We start from the raw sequence: 19,341 nt of genomic DNA on the forward strand, positions 1-19,341 counted from the left end.
CATGGGCTCCTGAAATATGTTATTTAAGAAAAATAGGATCAACTCTATTCAATATTGCTATATTAAAAGATTAATTCCAATGAATTTATGATATTCACATTAGGTGTTTCTGGGATATTATCATCTAAAACACTCATAATTGCAACACTCAAGTAATTGTTTACAAAATCTGTAAACAAATCTATAAATACCTAAGTTTGAGTAAAATAGAACATGGGATATTAAAGCCTATGACTGCTTTTTAGAAATCATCTGTTTTCTTTGTTGCCCTTATACTTGCAAACATAAGAGAAAGCTCCGTCCACAGGAGGCTGACAGCTGCTTCTCACTGAGGCCAGGCAGCCAGGGAGGATGCTCCCGGGAGGGCCTGCACTGGGGGCGGCCTTCGAGGCTGCTGCACCTGCTGTCTGGAAAATCGCATAACAGACGTTTGCTGGTTTCAGTCTTTCTATTCCTTCTCTCAAAGCAGCAGTTTGATTCTGGAGCTGGCATGTCTCCCAGTGGTGAACAAGTCCAGGCAACCTTACCCACTGTGCATAAGAGCAGACCAAGTCTCTGATGGGCTTCTTTCAGGAGCAAACATGCAACTTTGCCAGGAACCCCCAATGAACGTTTCCTTGCATCCCCCCCCTTCAGGGTTCTGAACCACCCATGATAGCATGAGGGGTGGAAAGGTTCCCTAAGGGGCTGGGCTCGTCCAAGAGGGCCAGAATGGGATATGAACTGGGCCCCTCAGCAAAGGCGGGAGGGAAGGTGGGTGATGGGGACAAACGGCGGTGTCCCAAGCTACAACAGTTAACCTGAGGACAAGGGTTCTCCTGGCCCTCAGGCCAGAGTCAGCTTGACACAGACAGTCTGGAATGTTCTGAGCAGAGATGGCCCTTACTCCAGCTTCTCAGTGTTCCTCTTAAAGCACCTGGAAACAAAAACCCTTTTTTTATATTTATATGGAAACTGCCTGCGCCTGAGATCTTGCTCAGCTGCAAAGTCCAGAGAAAGCCAGAGGGTAGGGAAGATGAGGAATTAATCGCTTTGATCCAAGGACAGCACCGAGGCAGCCAGACCCACCCCGCCCCGCCTTCCCGTTCACTCTTAGTCCACTGGGATCTGCCTTGTGTATACAAAGTGTGTATATAAAACTCAAAAGTAAAGCCGTTCCTGGGTTTGGATAAAAAAAAAAAAAAAAAAAAGGGGGCTGTCCTCTGCCAGAAGCTGGCTGGAGCCTGGCACTGCAGACGGAGTTAGCGGTTTGTCGGCTTTGAAGTGAAGGTTTCTTTCCCTCTTTACTAGCCATGGAAAGGACTTTAAAGGAAAAGCAAGGAGCAGTTGGTGAGCAGTGCTTTTCTGTGGCGGACGAGGTAATGTCTCTGGGTATAACCTGCTGCTTAGAGCGCGGGGCTGAGAGCAGACGCCACACCACCTGTGGGAGCTCACAGGCCCACCGCTCAGAGACGCAGCGCGCTGCGGACACCCAGATGCCGTCTTCTCCGGGAACCCCCAGGGCTGGCTTGAATGTCAGGGGTCACGTTTTAGGTGTGGTGAGCAGGGGTGCTCCAGCTTTAAACAGCCTGGAGATTTACCAAAATTCAGAGGCTGGGGCTCCATGCTCAGGGATTCTGATTGTGTGTGCGTGTGTTGCAAGTACATATTTTTTTTTGGTGAAGAAAGAGGTTGTCATTTAACAAGCAGCCCAGATGGTTCCGATGTAGGTGGTCAGTGGACCCTACTAAGAAATTTCACCTCAAGAACCTATAGAATGTTGAAAATAAAACAAAGTAAAAAAGAACCCATAAAATGTTAAAACTCTTTAGCCAAAAGAAATGGGAGTTTAAGTTACAATATTCCGATTTATAAAGGCTTGAGGAAATAACTGACCAGTGAAAGATGAAGATGAGGAGGCATGTCTCTCAGGTAATTCTATTTTGACTCCTGGTAAGAAATGCCATTGCCTTCAGAGACTAGTTTAATTTTACGACTCAAAAGAACTGCGTTCCATTGCCAAAACCTGACTGCCCGTGACCTACAAAAAAATGGCTTATAAAAATCACTAGAAACAATCTTATAATAATATAACAACAATAATTTTTAAAATGCAGTCTTTTTTCCAGAATACCATCACCCCAAAGCCTTCACCAACCATCTCAGTCAGCTTGAGCTGCTGTAACAAAACACCCCAAAGTGGGTGGCTTCTCAACAGCAGGAATGTATTTCTCCCTGTTCTGGAGGTTGAGTATCTGAGACAGGGTGCCAGCCTGGCTGGGCTCTGGTGAGGGCTCTCTTCCGGGTGGGAGATGTCTAACTTCTTGCATCTATTTTTTCCCTCTCTTGCTGTGTCTGTCAGGTGTTTTTAAAAATTGAAGGATAGATGACTTACAATATTGTGTTAGTTACAGGTGTATAGCAAAGTGACTCAGATATATATTTTTTTCAGATCCTTGCCTTTTCACACAGCAGAGAACGAGCAAGCTATTGCTCAGGTTGTCTCTCCGTTCACCTGATCTCTAGTACCTCCCAAGGCCCCACCTCCATGCTGGGCGGGGCGGGGTGGTCAGGGCTTCAACACAAATTTGAGGGGGGCCCAAACATTCAATCCACAGGACCAGCATAGCACCAAAGGGATGGATATGACTTGGCCATATTTTTCAAATTCAAGACCAGAGCTAAGAAATAGTCCTTTCAACACAGACTGTGGATTATCCATCCAGCAGCCCCTGGACATGAAAACTACAGTAACATTGCCTTCCATGTCTAATGAAAACCTCAGCCTCAGCCAGTGACGGACGATTTCAGAACAACATCTTTTGCCTCATGGAAACAGACCAACCAACCGAAAAGCTGAAATGATGTGGTTTATGCTAAAAAAAAGCTTTTATACCCAAGTGAAACGTGATTTAATATTACAAGTTCCTTGCTCTTGCATGGCAGGAATAGCTCACTGTTTTTTTTTTTTTTTCAGAAAGTCCCCAACTATGGAAATTTCATCATTACATTGAGCCTTTGAACCACACAAAAGAACATGCAACTCGGGCTACACAGTGAATGGTCCCGCCACATGTCAAAGGTCACCCTCCTGATGAACTGGCGACCAGCCTCTCACGCACATTTGAATTGGAGTTACTGGAACATCTCTCTGGGGAGGGGCTTTCAAAGGAGGGGGTTTGTCAACCAGTCACCCATCAGCTAATTCCATCCTTCTGCTGTCATTCTCCTCTAATTTAGAAGACTGTTCTCTGCAGTTGGCTGCTGTCCCTTTTATCGTCCTCTGCCCCAAATCCCCCAAATGAAATGTTTATTGGGCTACACTCACCTTTAAACACAAGGAAAGAACACGAAGCAGATATTTTAGGCACCAAGCCTTACCCAGTGGTCATCATTATGGATAGTCTTCTTGCTTAATTAACCCATGCATGTGGAATCTAGAAATATGGTACTGATGAACCTATTTGGAGATGCAGACGTAGAGAAGAGACTTGTGGACACAGCTGGGGAAGGAGAGGGTGGGACAAATTGAGAGGGTAACGTGGAAACATATCCACTACCATATGTAAAATAGACAGCCAGTGGGAATTTGCTGTATGATGCAGGAGCTCAACCCAGTGCTCTGTGACAACCTAGAGGGGTGGGATGGGTGTGTGGCGGGGGTGGGTTTCAAGAGGGAGGGAACATATGTATACTTATGTGTAATTCATGTAGATGTGTGGCAGAGGCCAGTACAACATTGTAAAGCAATTATCCTCCAATTAAAAAAAAATTCAAGAACAGAAAGAACTGATTGAAGTACACAAAGCATCTTTGCTGGGAAATGCTTGTTTTGCTACACAACAATCTTCTTGATTCATTCACTGCTCTGTAACTTCCTCTACCACTTGGATTCGGGAAGGACCTGAAAAGTGTGTTACATGTTTGTCCTGGTGCCTTACAGGAGGCAAAGCTGTGTTCAGGGACATACAAGTCGCCCCTCTAGGACACGTCCATCCTGCTCAGCACCTCAGAGGAGGTCTCAGGCCCCCGAAGGTGCATCAATGGGTTCACCAAGTAAAAATGGCAAGCAGCCCACCCTGATGACCTCATGGTAAACACTTGCCGGGCATGTATCTAGACCTGGGAGACCTGAGTTCTGGCTCATTTGTGCAGAGTGAGTGAGGTAAAGATAGCAGCCCGATGAGCCATGCATGGGCCTGCCCCTATAATATGTCAGTGTGGGGCAGGAGCCAGAAGAAGCCTGCAACCCACAGCCCTCTCTTCCCATGCTTGGTTCTAACCGGAGACACCAGCGCCATCATGCAAATTCGGGGGGATGACCCAGAGCAAACCATAGCAGACCCAGCGCACGCCCCCTGTGAACAGCTGCCCAGGCCCTGCAGTGTGCTCCGGGCCTGGAAGTGGGGACAAAACAAGGCAGGCCTGGCGGGTAGAGTTGGGGAGCAGACTACAGCTGGGGTGCTGCCCCAGCACCCGGACTGCTGACCTGGACAAGCCCAACCAGGGATGGTCAGCACCTCCAAAGGGGTCCGAATGCAAAAAGAACAGGGAATGCAATGTCTTCCTTCATAGACATTCTGCATCCCTTCCCACAAATCACATATTCTCTTATAAACCCTGAAACATTTCCCTGTAAAGCAAGTTTTACAGCTTCATTTGTAAACTGAGGGCTCTTGGAACCCAGGGCTTTCAAGTTCCCCCCCAGACCCCATCCCATGGGATCTTAAGATCCAGTGTGTCAGGGCTGAAGGCTCCATGGCAAACACTAGACGGAGATTAATATAAAAGATGAAACAAAATACAAACGAGCGTAAAGGTCTTCTATCTCAGCCTCTCGATGAAGAGATGCACAGTGAGAAATTCTGGTTAACTAATGATCTGGTTCATAGAGTGGTTAGATTTCTCTTTCACAGGTGACATTGTCAGCTACTCAAAGTATAATAATACCACTATCGAAATTGCAACCAGTATAACCATGAACAACTCAAATCATCTCCCATTTTCCATGTCTGTGAACTGTACATCTGAGAACAGGATTCACTGTGGAAATGCGGACGCACTGGGTAGATCAGAGGAATTAAGTCAACAGTTTACCTAACTGTGGACATTTCAAATGCTGTTCCTGTGGCCTGGACAACCTCTTCCAGGGGCTCTGATGTGGTTTGTTTCCCACCAGATTCATTTTGACAGAAGCAGGCAACACCAGCCTGTCCTGCAGTTCATCCCCACCCTGAGACCCAGGACGCCAATGACAATTAGTGGCACTGACCTGTCCTTTCATGTCTGGAGCGATGGGAATGGTGGGCCAGATGGTCGAGTAGATGCCAAAGAACACCAGCCAGATGAGCATGCTTCCCCAGACGGCCAGGTGACTGAACTGCAGGAGGAAACAGACACTCAGGCAGGGTTGTCTGCAGGCCCAGGAGCCATCTGATCGACGCCCCCACCCCCCTGCTGCAGGAGCCCTCGGTCCATGCCACTTTTCTTTATGGAAAGGTTTCTATGAGTCACTGGTCATTGGAGAGTTTGAGTTCTCATTTTCTTGCCTCAGAGTATTTAATGGTGAATTTAAGTAACTAGTGACCCCAAACCACCCTGAAGAGGAAAGCACTTTTTGCACCACTGCTGATGGTTCCCTGGGCCCACCCCCTGGTGCCAGCAGGCCCCCACCCGTCCCTTACTGGTATGCATTCTGACCTGGATCTGAATAAACAAGGCCTCATTCATCTAGGAAGAGGGTGCTGGACAGACAAAATGACCAAGATGGTTTTATTTATCATTCTGAGATTTCAATTGTTCCTTTCCAAAGAATTTAAAAAGAAATCTGGCATGGACATATATCTTAACAACACCACTCTGAGCATCTGCTGGGTTGTGAATTTCTTCTCCTTTGTCCTCTTAATAGGATAATCCTTGACTTCCTCCATGATCTAATCCATCATGAGCGTCTGTCAGCTTTTTAAAAAATCTGACCACTGCTTAGTGCCTGCTCCAACCCCCAGGCTAGGCCACCACCCCCCTCACCTGGCTTCATTGTCTCTGTCTCAATTCTCTGCTTCCATATTTACCTCCCACCCCTCTCTTAAGTAATCAGAACAGAATTAGAAGCCTTTGTAAACAGCAGAGACAGCCATGAAACATTGGCCATAACCCTCAAGAGTTGGAGATAACTAAAAATGTCCCAAATTGGGGACTGATTAAATAAGTGATGGGATACTGATAAAACTCCATACTCTTTAATCATGAACTATGACTTTGCAGAAGCATATTTTAAAGCATGTAAAATACTGATATATTTTTAAGTGGAAAAAAAAAAAGGCTACAATACTCTATGTTCTGTAAAGCTTCATCTTATTAAAATAAATGCACAAAGTCTGGAAGATAATACAGCAAATGTTGAAAGTTAACTACCTCTTGGTGGCAAAATTATGGAAATTAAAAATTCACCTTTCTGTCCTGTATTTTCTTTGTATGTATATATATACACATATATATTTAAATAATATACATACATCTTTGGAATGAGCTGTTAATAGCTTAGAGCTGTATTAAGAGCCTAGCAAATGATTAGAGAAATTTGGATGGCAAATGTGCCCTGATAAAGGTCAAACCACAATTTTTAGAGGGAAAAATTTAAACTACCATGGCTTGACATTGCTTACTGTTTTCCTGGGTTTTAAAAAGATACTATGCCACAAAAATATCTATACTGGATAGAGAAATATTAATAATTCTATAGAAAACTTACTTTGGTCCAAGCTGTCGTCTCCAAACCAGCTTTCAGACAAACAGTAACAACAACATACTGTGAAAGAAAGAGGAATTTGGGAAACGTGTTATCCTTGTATTTTCAGGCAGGAGAAACCCCACATCCTCCCCACGGGCAGTTTCTTCCCAGCAGCTGGACTTTGGAAGTGCCACCTTGGGAGCTAATTTCCTGGGGGTAAGTTTTAGGAAACTTACAGGCAGGTTTCTTTTAAGAAAAGCCCTCACTTTAGTGATTGTCTTCTCATAAGTAATAGTTACTCCCCCTTTTCTTTAGCTTGGAAGATTAGGGAGAAATCACCTTCTCTCAATGTAGGGTTTTTTTTTTCTTTGCTTGTTTTGATTTTTCACAAGTAGGTGTGAAATGTTCATGTAAAGATTGAGGGAAGTCTGTTGATCCCTTGTCCTGAAATCTGAACTTTACATAAGTGAGTGAGTGAAGTCACTCAGTCATGTCTGACTCTTTGCGACCCCGTGGACTGTAGCCTACTAGGCTCCTCCATCCATGGGATCCTCCAGGCAAGAATACTGGAGTGGGTTGCCATTTCCTTCTCCAGGGGATCTTGCCAACCTGGGGATCAAATCCAGGTCTCCCGCATTGTAGGCAGACGCTTTATCCTCTGAGCCACCAACTTTGCATAAACTTCACTGAAATACAAGGTAAGCATTTTACAACCCTTTTGAGCTTGTTATTGTGGTGCGGTTGCTAAGTCATGTCTGACTCTTTGCGACCCCATGGACTGCAGCATGCCAGGCTTCCCCGTCCTCCACTATCTCCTGGAGTTGTTTCAGATTCATGTCTATTGAATTGGTGAGGCCATCCAACCATCTCATCCTCTGTCATCCCCTTCTCCTCCTGCCCTCAATCTTTCCCAGCATCAGGGTCTTTTCTAATGAGTTGGCTCTTCGCATCAGGTGGCCAAAGTGTTAAGAGTTTCAGCTTCAGCATCAGCCCTTCCAATGAATATTCAGGGTTGATTTCCTTTAGGATTGACTGGTTTGATCTCTTTGCAGTCCAAGGGACTCTCAAGAGTCTTCTCCAGCACCACAGTTTGAAGGCATCAATTCTTTGGTGCTCAGCTTTCTTTATGGTCCAACTCTCACATCTGTACATGACTACTGCAAAAACCATGACTTTGACTATACAGACCTTTGTTGGCAAAGTGATGTCTCTGCTTTTTAATATGCTGTCTAGGTTTATCACAGCTTTCGTTCCAAGGGGCAAGCGTCTTTTAATTTCAAGGCTGTAGTCTTTAAGGAATCTATAATATATACTTCAGAAATTTGAAATAATAATGACAAAGACTTTATATGAAGGGAGAGAGAGGCAGAACCCACACACGTGCCATTTAAGAAAGATTCAATAAATAGGCAAACTTACAGTATAAACGATATTTCCAACAAATAAATAGTCTGTGGCATGACCATTGGCCAACACAGTATCTGAAAAACAAAGAAGTTACAATTAACCTGTAGAGCCCTGAAGTCTGTTTTACTCAGAATGTAAAAAGAGAACTTTAGAGACATTGACATTTGTCTGTGATTCTAATGCCTCCTCTTTCTAACTCTGAATTTCTTCATCTTGTATTTTCTCCAAATGAAGCAAACACACAAAGTCAGGTTTCCAAACAACCAACCAACCACTTTTCATACAGATTAAAATTTCTCTTTGTCTATTAGAAGAAGGAATAGAATAAAACCATATTAATCTATCTCTGGGTTTCCCTGGTGGCTCAGTGATAAAGAATCCATCTGCCAATGCAGGAAATGAGGGTTCAATCCTTGGGTCCTGAAGAAGGAAATGGCCACCCACTCCAGTATTCTTGCCTGGAGAATCCCATGGACAGAGTGGCCTACAGTTCATGGGATCGGTTACAAAGGGTTGGACACAACTAAGTGACTAAACAACCAAAAAAATCTATCTCTGTGGGTGCTAGTATTAGACAGTCTCTGCGTGTTCATTTACCATTTGTCTTTAATTTTTGCTAAATTGGCACTATAGGCCAATAGCAGAGATAACTATGTGATACAAAATGAGTGGATGACGACTGCACTCAGAATTCTGGAGGACTTTCACTACTCATGTTCTCCATCGACTTCTATATGAACTACTGGGACCTGTAAATGCAAACATTCAATGCGAGATGCCTAGACAATATAACTAGGATGTGAAGCCTTAATTTTGCAGCTTTTCCATTTTCTTCTTCTGAAGGATGACTATGAAATGACAATGTACATAATGATCACTAAGACAGAAGTGAAGGGAAAGTCCCTCAGTCATGTCTGATTCTTTGTGACCCCATGGACTATACAGTCCATGGAATTCTCCAGGCCAGAATACCGGAGTGGGTAGCCTTTCCCTGCTCTGGGGGATCTTCCCAACCCAGGGATCAAACCCAGATCGCCTGCATTGCAGGCGGATTCTTTATCAGCTGAGCCACAAGAGAATTACCTGGTTCAGGTGAGCTAGCTTGCTGTGAAAAGTCTGGTTTTTACCTTGAGGGTTGAAAACCTGTTTTAAATTCAGAAATGGTTTATTTGAGTGACACCGCCAATCTCCTTTTATTCTTTCTTTATACCCAAATTAGACCTGTGGCCTATAGGCCAAGTAAATACGGATTTTTGTGTTCAAATTTCCAACCCAGTAGCTGATGTACATGTACATTTGGGCTCATCAATTTACCCATCTGTTTGTTGAAGAATCTGACTCATGAAAGAATCAAGATCTATTTAGTTTTGTCAAACACCATAATGACGAAGTACATCACAGGTAAAATATGATTGTCATGGGACCCTGGATCCAGCCACAGGGTGTTCCCTTTCTCCTGATTCTAAGTAAGAAAATTGGTGGATAAGGACAGATGAATCCTCAGAGACATCACGGGTTGTGTTAGCTTCAGACCTAAACTGAGAGTTTCCGAACTACCTCCTATTCGTTTTAGCTCAAGGTGGATTTCCTATCTTTAGTCTCGCCCTCTGAGTTCACAAATGAAGAAGAGACTTTTGATTGAGATGAGCAGTGATCTAAGGGCCCTGAGTTCTACCTAAATGAAACCCTGACGGAGTCTGGAGAAAACGCTGATCAAATGGTAGACTTAGAAGGGCTGGGAGGCTAAGCTGAGAACCAGGTTTACAATTATGGTTTGACAACTTCTGAACTTCCTTTCAACAGTAATATTACAAAGGCTGGTTGTAATTAAATATACAAAGCATTTGTCTACATATGGAGGACTTAGAATGTGTTTCATACTTCAAGAATATACACCAGTTCAGTTCAGTTCAGTCACTCAGTCATGTCTGACTCTTTGCGACCCTATGAATCACAGCACACCAGGCCTCCCTGTCCATCATCAACTCCCGGAGTCCACCCAAATCCATGTCCATCAAGTCAGTGATGCCATCCTACCATCTCATCCTCTGTCATCCCCTTCTCCTCCTGCCCTCAATCTTTCCCAGCATCAGGGTCTTTTCCAATGAGTCAGCTCTTCACATCAGGTGGCCAAAGTATTGGAGTTTCAGCCTCAACATCAGTCTTTGCAATGAACACCCAGGAATGATCTCCTTTAGGATGGACTGGTTGGATCTCCTTGCAGGAGTCCAAGGGACTCTCAAGAGTCGTCTCTAACACCACAGTTCAAAAGCATCAATTCTTGGGCACTTAGCTTTCTTTATAGTCCAACTCTCACATCCATACATGACCACTGGTAAAACCATAGTCTTGACTAGACGGACCTTTGTTGGCAAAGTAATGTCTCTGCTTTTTAATATGCTGTCTAGGTTGGTCATAACTTTCCTTCCAAGGAGTAAGCGTCTTTTAATTTCATTGCTGCAACTGCTCCAAGGCAAACCATTCAACATCACGGTAATTCAAGTCTATGCCCAGACCAGTAATGCTGAAGAAGCTGAAGCTAAATAGTTCTATGAAGACCTACAGGAACTTCTAGAACTAACACTCAAAAAGATGCCCTTTTCATTATAGGGAACTGGAATGCAAAAGTAGGAAGTCAAGAAACACCTGGAGTAACAGGCAAATTTGGCCTTGGAGTACAGAATGAAGCAGGACAAAGGCTAATAGAGTTTTGCCAAGAAAATGCACTGGTCATAGCAAACACCCTCTTCCAACAACACAAGAGAAGACTCTACACATGGACATCAGCAGATGGTCAACACTGAAATCAGACTGATTATATTCTTTGCAGCTAAAGATGGAGGAGCTCTATACAGTCAGCAAAAACAAGACCGGGAGCTGACTGTGGCTTGGATCATGAACTCCTTATTGCCAAATTCAGACTTACATTGAAGAAAGTAGGGAAAACCACTAGACCATTCAGGTGTGACCTAAATCAAATCCCTTATGACTATAGTGGAAGTGAGAAATAGATTTAAGGGCCTAGATCTGATAGACAGAGTGCCTGATGAACTATGGATGGAGGTTCGTGACATTGTACAGGAGACAGAATCAAGACCATCCCCAAGAAAAAGAAATACAAAAAAGCAAAATGGCTGTCTGAGGAGGCCTTACACATAGCTGTAAAAAGACGGGAAGTGAAAAGCAAAGGAGAAAAGGAAAGATACACCCATCTGAATGCAGAGTTCCAAAGAATAGCAAGGAGGGACAAGAAAGCCTTCCTCAGCAATCAATGCAAAGAAATAGAGGAAAACAACAGAATGGGAAAGACTAGAGATCTCTTCAAGAAAATTAGAGATACCAAGGGAATATACACTTAATGAACAGAAAACCGTTTGTTAATTCTACACTGGAAATAGAAATTACGTTACTAAGCATAAGACGGGCTCTGTTCTAAGCACTTTACCTCCATGAGGATGCTTACTAGTATATGTAATACTAGTAGACGACTATTATTAGCATTACTAATACGCAACACTAAAATGCTAATACTTCTCTGATGCTCCAGCAATGCTACGAAATGGCATTATGACCTGCATGTTTCAGACGAGGAAACTAGGGCAGCAAAGAGAAGCTAAACGACACGGGAGGCCATACTCTGAGTGAGAAATGGTGAACTCTGGAAACAAGACATCTCTTTCACTAACAGACAGAGAGAAATGGACCCCAAAGTGGTGCAGAATCTCTGTCACGTGAATCTCACTTTTATCTCCACCTTATTTCTCTCCTAGAAAGTTCCTTCCCATTGGGTGTTGGTATTTCAAAAGACTTCTTCTTAATCTAGTTATTTTCCCCCTTGAAGTTGTCTTCTTTTATTCTTCGGGGTCCATGTCTCTCACGCAGTTGGGGGGTGCTGTCCCTGGGATGGTAGTGTGTTCGGCAGCATGCCTGGTCTCTATCCACAAGATGAGCACAGCACTGACCCCCTGGTTGTGAGCCAGTAGTATCCTCCACCAAGATGTGACAACAAAAAATGCCTCTGGACACTGCCAATGTCCCTTGGGGAAAATTCCCCATATTGAGAATCACAGTATTAGAGGAAAGAAAACAGAGGAGCTGGAATAAATACAGAGAATACACCCTGAAATAAGAGTGGCAAATGAAGGGAACACCCCTCGTCTGTAGTCAGGCCGAGGAGCAGAGTGTGTTGGGACCTCACAGTTCGCACCATCAGCAGAGAAGCAAGGTGAGGCCTTGGTACAAAGAGATGGAACTGCCATTGCTTGATGCCTTTAAAGGGGCAAACCCTGCGATCACTTCCAGGATCGAGAGCTCACTGATGGAGAGAGCATCTCCATGGAGACCCTTAAGACCATGGACCACCATGCTGGGAATTTGGCACAAACAGAAGAAACAGGTAGTGAAACCCAGGGACCTCTTCTAACTGTAGCTTCTAGAATTTTAAAAGGCATGTATTTCTACCTTGCCATGACAGTCCAATGCTACTGGCATTACATAACTTGCCTGCAACTGAGTTCGTCTGAATACTTAAGATTAGTGATGCCAAGATAACCCTACTATTCCAACTCATCAGTTTTCAAGGATAACTCAATGCTGCATTTTAAGTTTCTGCTTAGGAAAGAGCATCTCCCAGCCCAATCGAAACTAATACCATCTGGGAATAATTCATTCCTTGAAGGAGAAATTCCCAAACTGATTCTGTACATACCAACAGCCTTGGAAAAGACAGCATCCACTAAACAACTCACAAGTCACTGCTTGGCCCGCCCTGTTGGGGAAATTCCCACAGGACAGCGTGTTCTCTTAAAGGTTATATTTTGACTGCTTTAGAGGGAAATACCTGTGGGCATCAGTTCTTGTTAAAAATTTGCCAGTAGCATCCTCCTGAAGAAAAGGCACTAAGTCTTAAACAATCATTGGTGGATGAACACATTCATAAGCTACAGCTTGCTTATAATTCAAGGCTGGAAAAGTCCATTTGGACTGTCCACTTTATTATTTCTGCAGCATGTTACTCACAAATTATTTCTTCCTGTTTTGCTTAATCTTAACAGTACTGTTATAATTCACCACTGTACTCAGAAAAACAACTTTCCTGTAGCTTAGCTGTTTTCATTTTAGCAGGGTACTTAAAACTCAAGTGACTTTTTTAATAGGAGATAAAGAACCCCCAAACCAAGGTAAGTCATTGGGTTCCCAAGCCAGCCTTTTAGAACATATTTATCCACCATCTATGTAAGTGATGATAAGATTATGCAGATGAAGCAGCATGGGGGGCACAGATGGATATAGGGAGGAAGGGGGCAGCGAGAGGGGAAAGGACAGTTCAGGCACAAAAGGAAATCCGTCCGCCTAGAGACATGGGGGTGGATGCTTGCACTGCATCAGACAGTGACGTCAGCGGGAGCCAGGCCATTCCAGGTTCTGAGAAGGTCCCAGTAAAGAAACTCATCCAATGCGCAGGTGGAGGGAGGTGATCTCAACACACCTTTATTCACCAGCAGGACGTTGAGCATCTCCCAGCAGAAATCATCACTAGCACACAAAGGTCCAGCAGGCCCAGGCCGGGGTGGGGGAGGGAGGGGGAGGGGGAAAGGGAGCAAGGGGGGCGGGAGCGAGGGAAGAGGAGGGAAGCGGGCTGCCTGTTGCATCAGCACTCTCCTCAGCATCTCACTGGACCATGTGAGACCAGCCAGGAGACCAAGATTGCGGATCAGCACCCCCCAGAGGAGAGCTGAAATGAGGGGGGGCAGTGTGTGCTCCCTGTCCCCGAGGTCTAGGTAAAGAGCTCCACAAGGTAAAAGAAGCCATAAGAGTGGGAAAGATGCTAGTCTCACTTGTTGGTCACATATAGAATCACCTGGTGGGGCTTCACGTGGGGTAAAATCTGATACAATGATGGGATGACCGTGTGCATCAGAGGTGGTATTACGGGAGCCTGAAGCCCTGTCCTGAGAGCCACTCATTCTCCTCCAGGCAGAAATGATGCCGTGGCTTCAGGACCCACAGACCCTCAGCAGCCGCCCAGCCTGTTGGTCCAGACTTATGTCATCTGCAAAGTTGGGTTGGAGTCAGGGACTGGCATGATGTAGGAATAGCCAAATGAGGTTGACAAACCCAGACACTAAACTGACTGGTGTGAACAATGACGACAAACCCACATGGACCCTCCAGTGACTAGTGACAGCCCCAAACGCTGCATGCAAAACGCTCTCCGAGAATGTGTGTGGGGAAAGTCCGTCTCGTTTTCTAAACAGGCAGAATGATTGGGGAACTTACCTCAGAGGTTTTCAAGGGGCTAGGCTGATGACATCTTACAAAGATGCCATTTCAATGAAATGCTCGTTAAACACATTACATTATGACCCGGCTAAACCACAAAAACGTATTCAGAGAGGGCTTTGACGAAAAGCAAAATCTGAAGCCTAAGTTACAGCATAGTCCTGTGCAGCCAGAGAAGACAGGGCTCAATAATCAAGAAAACAGATGGGGTGAATGCATACATGTGTTTTTGGTGTAGTAAGAACCTGTGGAGGCCTAGATTCAAAATCACAGCATTGCACACACATCTGACTCCAGAGGAAGAATTAGGGAGATGGCACCGTTCCCTCAACAGACACCAGGGCATCTGTCAAGAATTTTGGCTGGAGAGCAGATGCCAAGTCCCTCCTGTTCTCCATCTTCTGACCTTTTCCTTCAGCAGCACCAATTCAGTGTGTGTGTTAGTCAATCAGGCATGTCCGACTCTTTGCAGCCCACCAAGCTCCTCTGTCCATGGAATTTCCCAGGCAAGAATACTGGAATGGGTTGCCATTCCCTTATCCAGGAGATCTTCCCAACCCAGGGATCGAACCTGCGTCTCCTGCATTGCACGTGGATCCTTTAGCATCTGAGCCTCGAACCTTCAGTAGCACCAATTCAGAGCAGCCCTTGTTCCAGCATATTAACAGGTTCTCCTCTCCCGATCTCACTCTTGGGGCCTCTTAAGGTGGCAAAGGCTCAGAGGTACAATGCCAACCAGCTACTACTGGATGAATATCAAGAGTGAAAATGTCTTCCAAGTGTCAAAGAACTCACTTACAAATGCACTTAGAACTCATCCTGCTCAAATGTCTGCACTGTCTGTATGACAACTGAAATGATTCTTTTTGCTTCTGATGCTGTGTATCCATAAAGAAAAGATTCATTTTTCCTTTCTCTGTAAAGAGTGCCATACACTATTGCAAGGCATTTCTAAAAGGTAGAGTTTATACAAGTGTTAGTGATTATAATTACATTGAGAACCAGCGCTGGGTTAAGTTCCTGGTTATATAAGCCTTTTTCTGGATTTTCTCCTCTGTACTGACATTTCTGCTGGATAAAGTTAAGGATATGAAACTCAGATTTCAACCTTTCTCTTTTTTCATTCTTATTTACTAAAAATAGACTTTAAAAGGGAAGTGAAAATGATGGAAAGTAAACTCAACTGCCTCTCGATGTCAAACAGCCATCTTGTAGGCACAGGCTCATTTCTGACTCCCAGGAGCAGAGTCTAGGGACAGTCTGAGGCCCTTCCTACCTAGGCGGGCCCTGTGACTAGTTCTCGCCAATCAGAAGTGAAGGATCCTGTCCTGCCAGAGAAGGTTAAGAGCCATCAGTCCTCCTGGCCCTCTCTTGTCCCTGTGTGAGGCTAAGGGTGAACTTGGGGGCCATGAACAGATGAAGCACCACTATGGAGATGAATCCAGGGCTTGTTTTAACCAGATGTTAGAAGAGAAATAGACATGGATGTGATGGTCATGAAGGACAAACTTTATACTTAAGGATCCCTAAAAACAGGACATACAGGATGTCAGGCTGGGCCACATGGGGAAACAGCAGGGTCAGGCAGAAGGGGAGAGGAGAAAACATGACCCAGAGCTTTTATTTGGGTTTTCACAGGATAAAATGGACCAGGCAGGGTAAATACACTGTGTAAGCTCAGGGTTGGATAAGTGTGAACAATTTCAACAGCCTCTGGGTTCAGGGTTGACCCCTAGCTATGTTATACCTGCTCCAGGGTGATTTAGGGTACAGAACATTAGTCTGGTGTGAGAGAGTAAGATACAGAGATGTCTGGGGGCCCCAGAACTCTTGGCTGGATATCAAAGGCAAGCCTGCAGGGGAGCTATCTGCTCTAGGAATCAGCCAACCCTGGGAACACAGTCTCTCCAAGACCAGTTCAGTTTAGTCACTCAGTTGTGTCCAACTCTTTGTGACCCCATGGACTGCAGCACACCAGGCTTCCCTGTCCACCACCAACTCCTGAAGCTTGCTCAAACTCATGTCCACTGAGTCGGTAATGCCATCCAACCATCTCATCCTCTGTTGTCCCCTTCTCCTGCCTTCAATCTTTCCCAGCATCAGGGTCTTTTCCAAGGAGTCAGTTCTTTGCATCAGGTGGCCAAAGTATTAGAGTTTCAGCTTCAGCATCAGTCCTTCCAATGAATATTCAGGACTGATGTCCTTTCAGACTGACTGGTTTGATCTCCTTGCAGTCCAAGGGACTCTCAAGAGTCTTCTCCAACACCACAGTTCAAAAGCACCAATTCTTTGGCACTCAGCTTTCTTTATAGTCCAACTCTCACATCCATACATGACTACTGGAAAAACCATAGCTTTGACTAGATGGACCTTTGTTAGCAAAATAATGTCTCTGCTTTTTAATATGCTATCTAGGTTGGTCATAGCTTTTCTTCCAAGGATCAAGTGTCTTAATTTCATGGCTGCAGTCACCATCTGCAGTGATTTTGGAGCCCAAGAAAATAAAGTCTGTCACTGTTCCCATTGTTTCCCCATCTATTTGCCATGAAGTGATGGGACTGGATGCCATGATCTTCATTTTTTGAAAGCTGAGTTTTAAGCCAGCTTTTTCACTCTCCTCTTTCACTTTCATCAAGAGACTCTTTAGTTCTTCTTTGCTTTCTGCCATAATGGTGGTGTCATCTGCATATCTGAGGTTATTAATATTTCTCCCAGCAATCTTCATTCCAGCTTGTGCTTCACTCAGCCTCGTGTTTCTCATGGTGTCTGCATATAAGTTAAATAAGCAGGGTGACAATATACAGCCTTGGCGTACTCCTTTCCCGATTTGGAACCAGTCTTTTGTTCCATGTCCAGTTCTCACTGTTGTTTCTTGACCTGCATACAGATTTCTCAGGAGGCAGGTCAGGTGGTCTGGTATTCCCATCTCTTTCCAAATTTTCCACAGTTTGTTATGATCTACACAGTCAAAGGCTTTGGCGTAGTCAATAAAGCAGATGCTTTTCTGGTATTCTCTTGCTTTTTAAATGATCCAATGGATGTTGGCAATTTGATGTCTCATTCCTCTGCCTTTTCTAAATCCAGCTTGAACATCTGAGGGTTCATGGTTTACATACTGTTGAAGCCTGGCTTGGAAAATTTTGAGCATTACTTTGCTAGCGTGTGAGATGAGTGCAATTGTGCGATAGTTTGAACACTCTTTGTCACTGCCTTTCTTTGGGACTGGAATGAAAACTGACCTTTTCCAGGATCAAGGTCTAATACCAGGGCATCACAAATGTGGAAAATGAAAACAGCGTCAATATACCATGTACAATATACTATTCCATTTGATGATGACACGAGGCAGAATAAGCCTTTACTGGGCTAAGCCCTTGATATTTGGGGGTTGTTTGTTGCAGCAGCTGTCCCTACCCTAATACACCTTGATTCAACTTCTTGACAGAGTTCTAAAGGTGAAATCTAAGAACTCCAGCTCATACTTTTTACAGCATTACATCAAACCCAACTGTGTAAAATACATGTGACACAGTCAGGTTACAGAAGTTGTCAACAGTGCAAAATAGAAACGGCTAGTGAATCATACTTTGGGACATGGAAGAAGTCCAAGTTGTACAGTTTATTATTATCTTCTTGAGAAAATATTGGCTTCCCAGGTGGCTCAGTGGTAAGAATCTGCCTGCCCTACAGGAGGTGCAGGTTTGATTCCTGGGTTGGGAAGGCCCACTGGAGGAAGGCACGGCAACCCACTCCACTATTCTTGCCTGGAGAATCCCCATAGACAGAGGAGCTTGGCAGGCTACAGTCCCTGGGGTCACACAGAGTCGGACACGACTAAAGCAACTTGGTACACACGCATGCACAGTCAGATAGACCAGGGAAGTTTTCATAAATGCAATATTGGATCCTTCCAGTTCTGCCCCTCTAGGAGCCCTCTAATCCGTCCGCTTCTCTGATGCTGTCACTACACAACCTAAGCAATAGCCAACTAGCTGGATGCCAAAAATCGTTCTGGCCAGTGTAGTCACCTTGAAATTCATCAGCTACTTGGCTCTCTGCTTATAACCCATCAGTGGCTCCCGCTGAACTTATACTTCAAAAGGCTCACTAGTCCCCAAGACTGGGAAAGGTCTGATCTCTTGGTCTCCATCCTTTACCATCCTTAGGCAATCGATCTCACAGCCTCGCTCCTCAGTCTTCCACCCACACATGTCTTCTCTGACTCTGAATCACAGCCTCTTACCCATATATTCCCATAGCCTGAAACCCTTCCCTCCCTACTCTCTTCCCAGCTCTCTCCTCCCTCGCATCCTTTGACTATGTAACACATCCTCAAACCCGGGGCCAGATCAGTGGTCCTTGGAACGCACACCATTTGACCTCGATCGTCCTTTCATTACACTTTCTGTTCAGTCCTGCTTTGTCCCGTGTGAGCTCCACGAGGGCAGGGAATCTGCCTACTGGACTTGTACTACATCTGCCAAAAGGGACCTGGCACAAAGGATGCAGTCACTTGTCTTTTTTTTTTTTTAAATGAATGAGTAATTGATCTTAAGAAGATGCAATCTCAGAGAACAAGGGCAATCTAACCCCACTTTAGCTTAATGTGAAACTTACGTGACATAAAAATAACCAAGTTTATAGTAACAGGTATAGGGTCATAAATAATTTAAGCTAAAATGACCCAGTACTGCCACAGGCAGAGAGAAGTACCCTACATCTCATTTTATACAGGTATACTATCATTTCAGTTTATAAAACGTGTCTAATCTCACAGCAGCACATTTATTAGAAAATATAATGTAGCCTTCTCCAAAAATGTTCAGAGATCCTACTGCTTAATTAGTGCCAATATAATAAATATCTACATCGCATTTCTTCTGGAAAGAGATGGGGATAGTTTCCAGAGTGTAGACAGGGAGGAATCAAGAATAAATCTTTTG

The 19,341-nt window shown here is 44.4% G+C and overlaps 1 protein-coding gene across 2 annotated transcripts in view; it reads right to left on the reverse strand.

Annotated features, from left to right (window-relative positions):
• Nucleotides 1–19,341, reverse strand: part of LOC102280627 (phospholipid-transporting ATPase IB) — a 455,079-nt gene that overhangs the window by 127,693 nt on the left and 308,045 nt on the right. For both annotated transcript variants that reach the window (XM_070380503.1, XM_070380504.1), the window contains exons 31-33: nt 8,129–8,190; nt 6,731–6,787; nt 5,252–5,359 (exon numbers count right to left, since the gene is read on the reverse strand). In XM_070380503.1, the coding sequence (XP_070236604.1) occupies nt 5,252–5,359; nt 6,731–6,787; nt 8,129–8,190 (227 nt within the window). The remainder of the gene's footprint in view (nt 1–5,251; nt 5,360–6,730; nt 6,788–8,128; nt 8,191–19,341) is intronic.

This window comes from Bos mutus, chromosome 12 (assembly GCF_027580195.1).
Source record: "Bos mutus isolate GX-2022 chromosome 12, NWIPB_WYAK_1.1, whole genome shotgun sequence".
Taxonomy (NCBI): Eukaryota; Metazoa; Chordata; class Mammalia; order Artiodactyla; family Bovidae; genus Bos; species Bos mutus.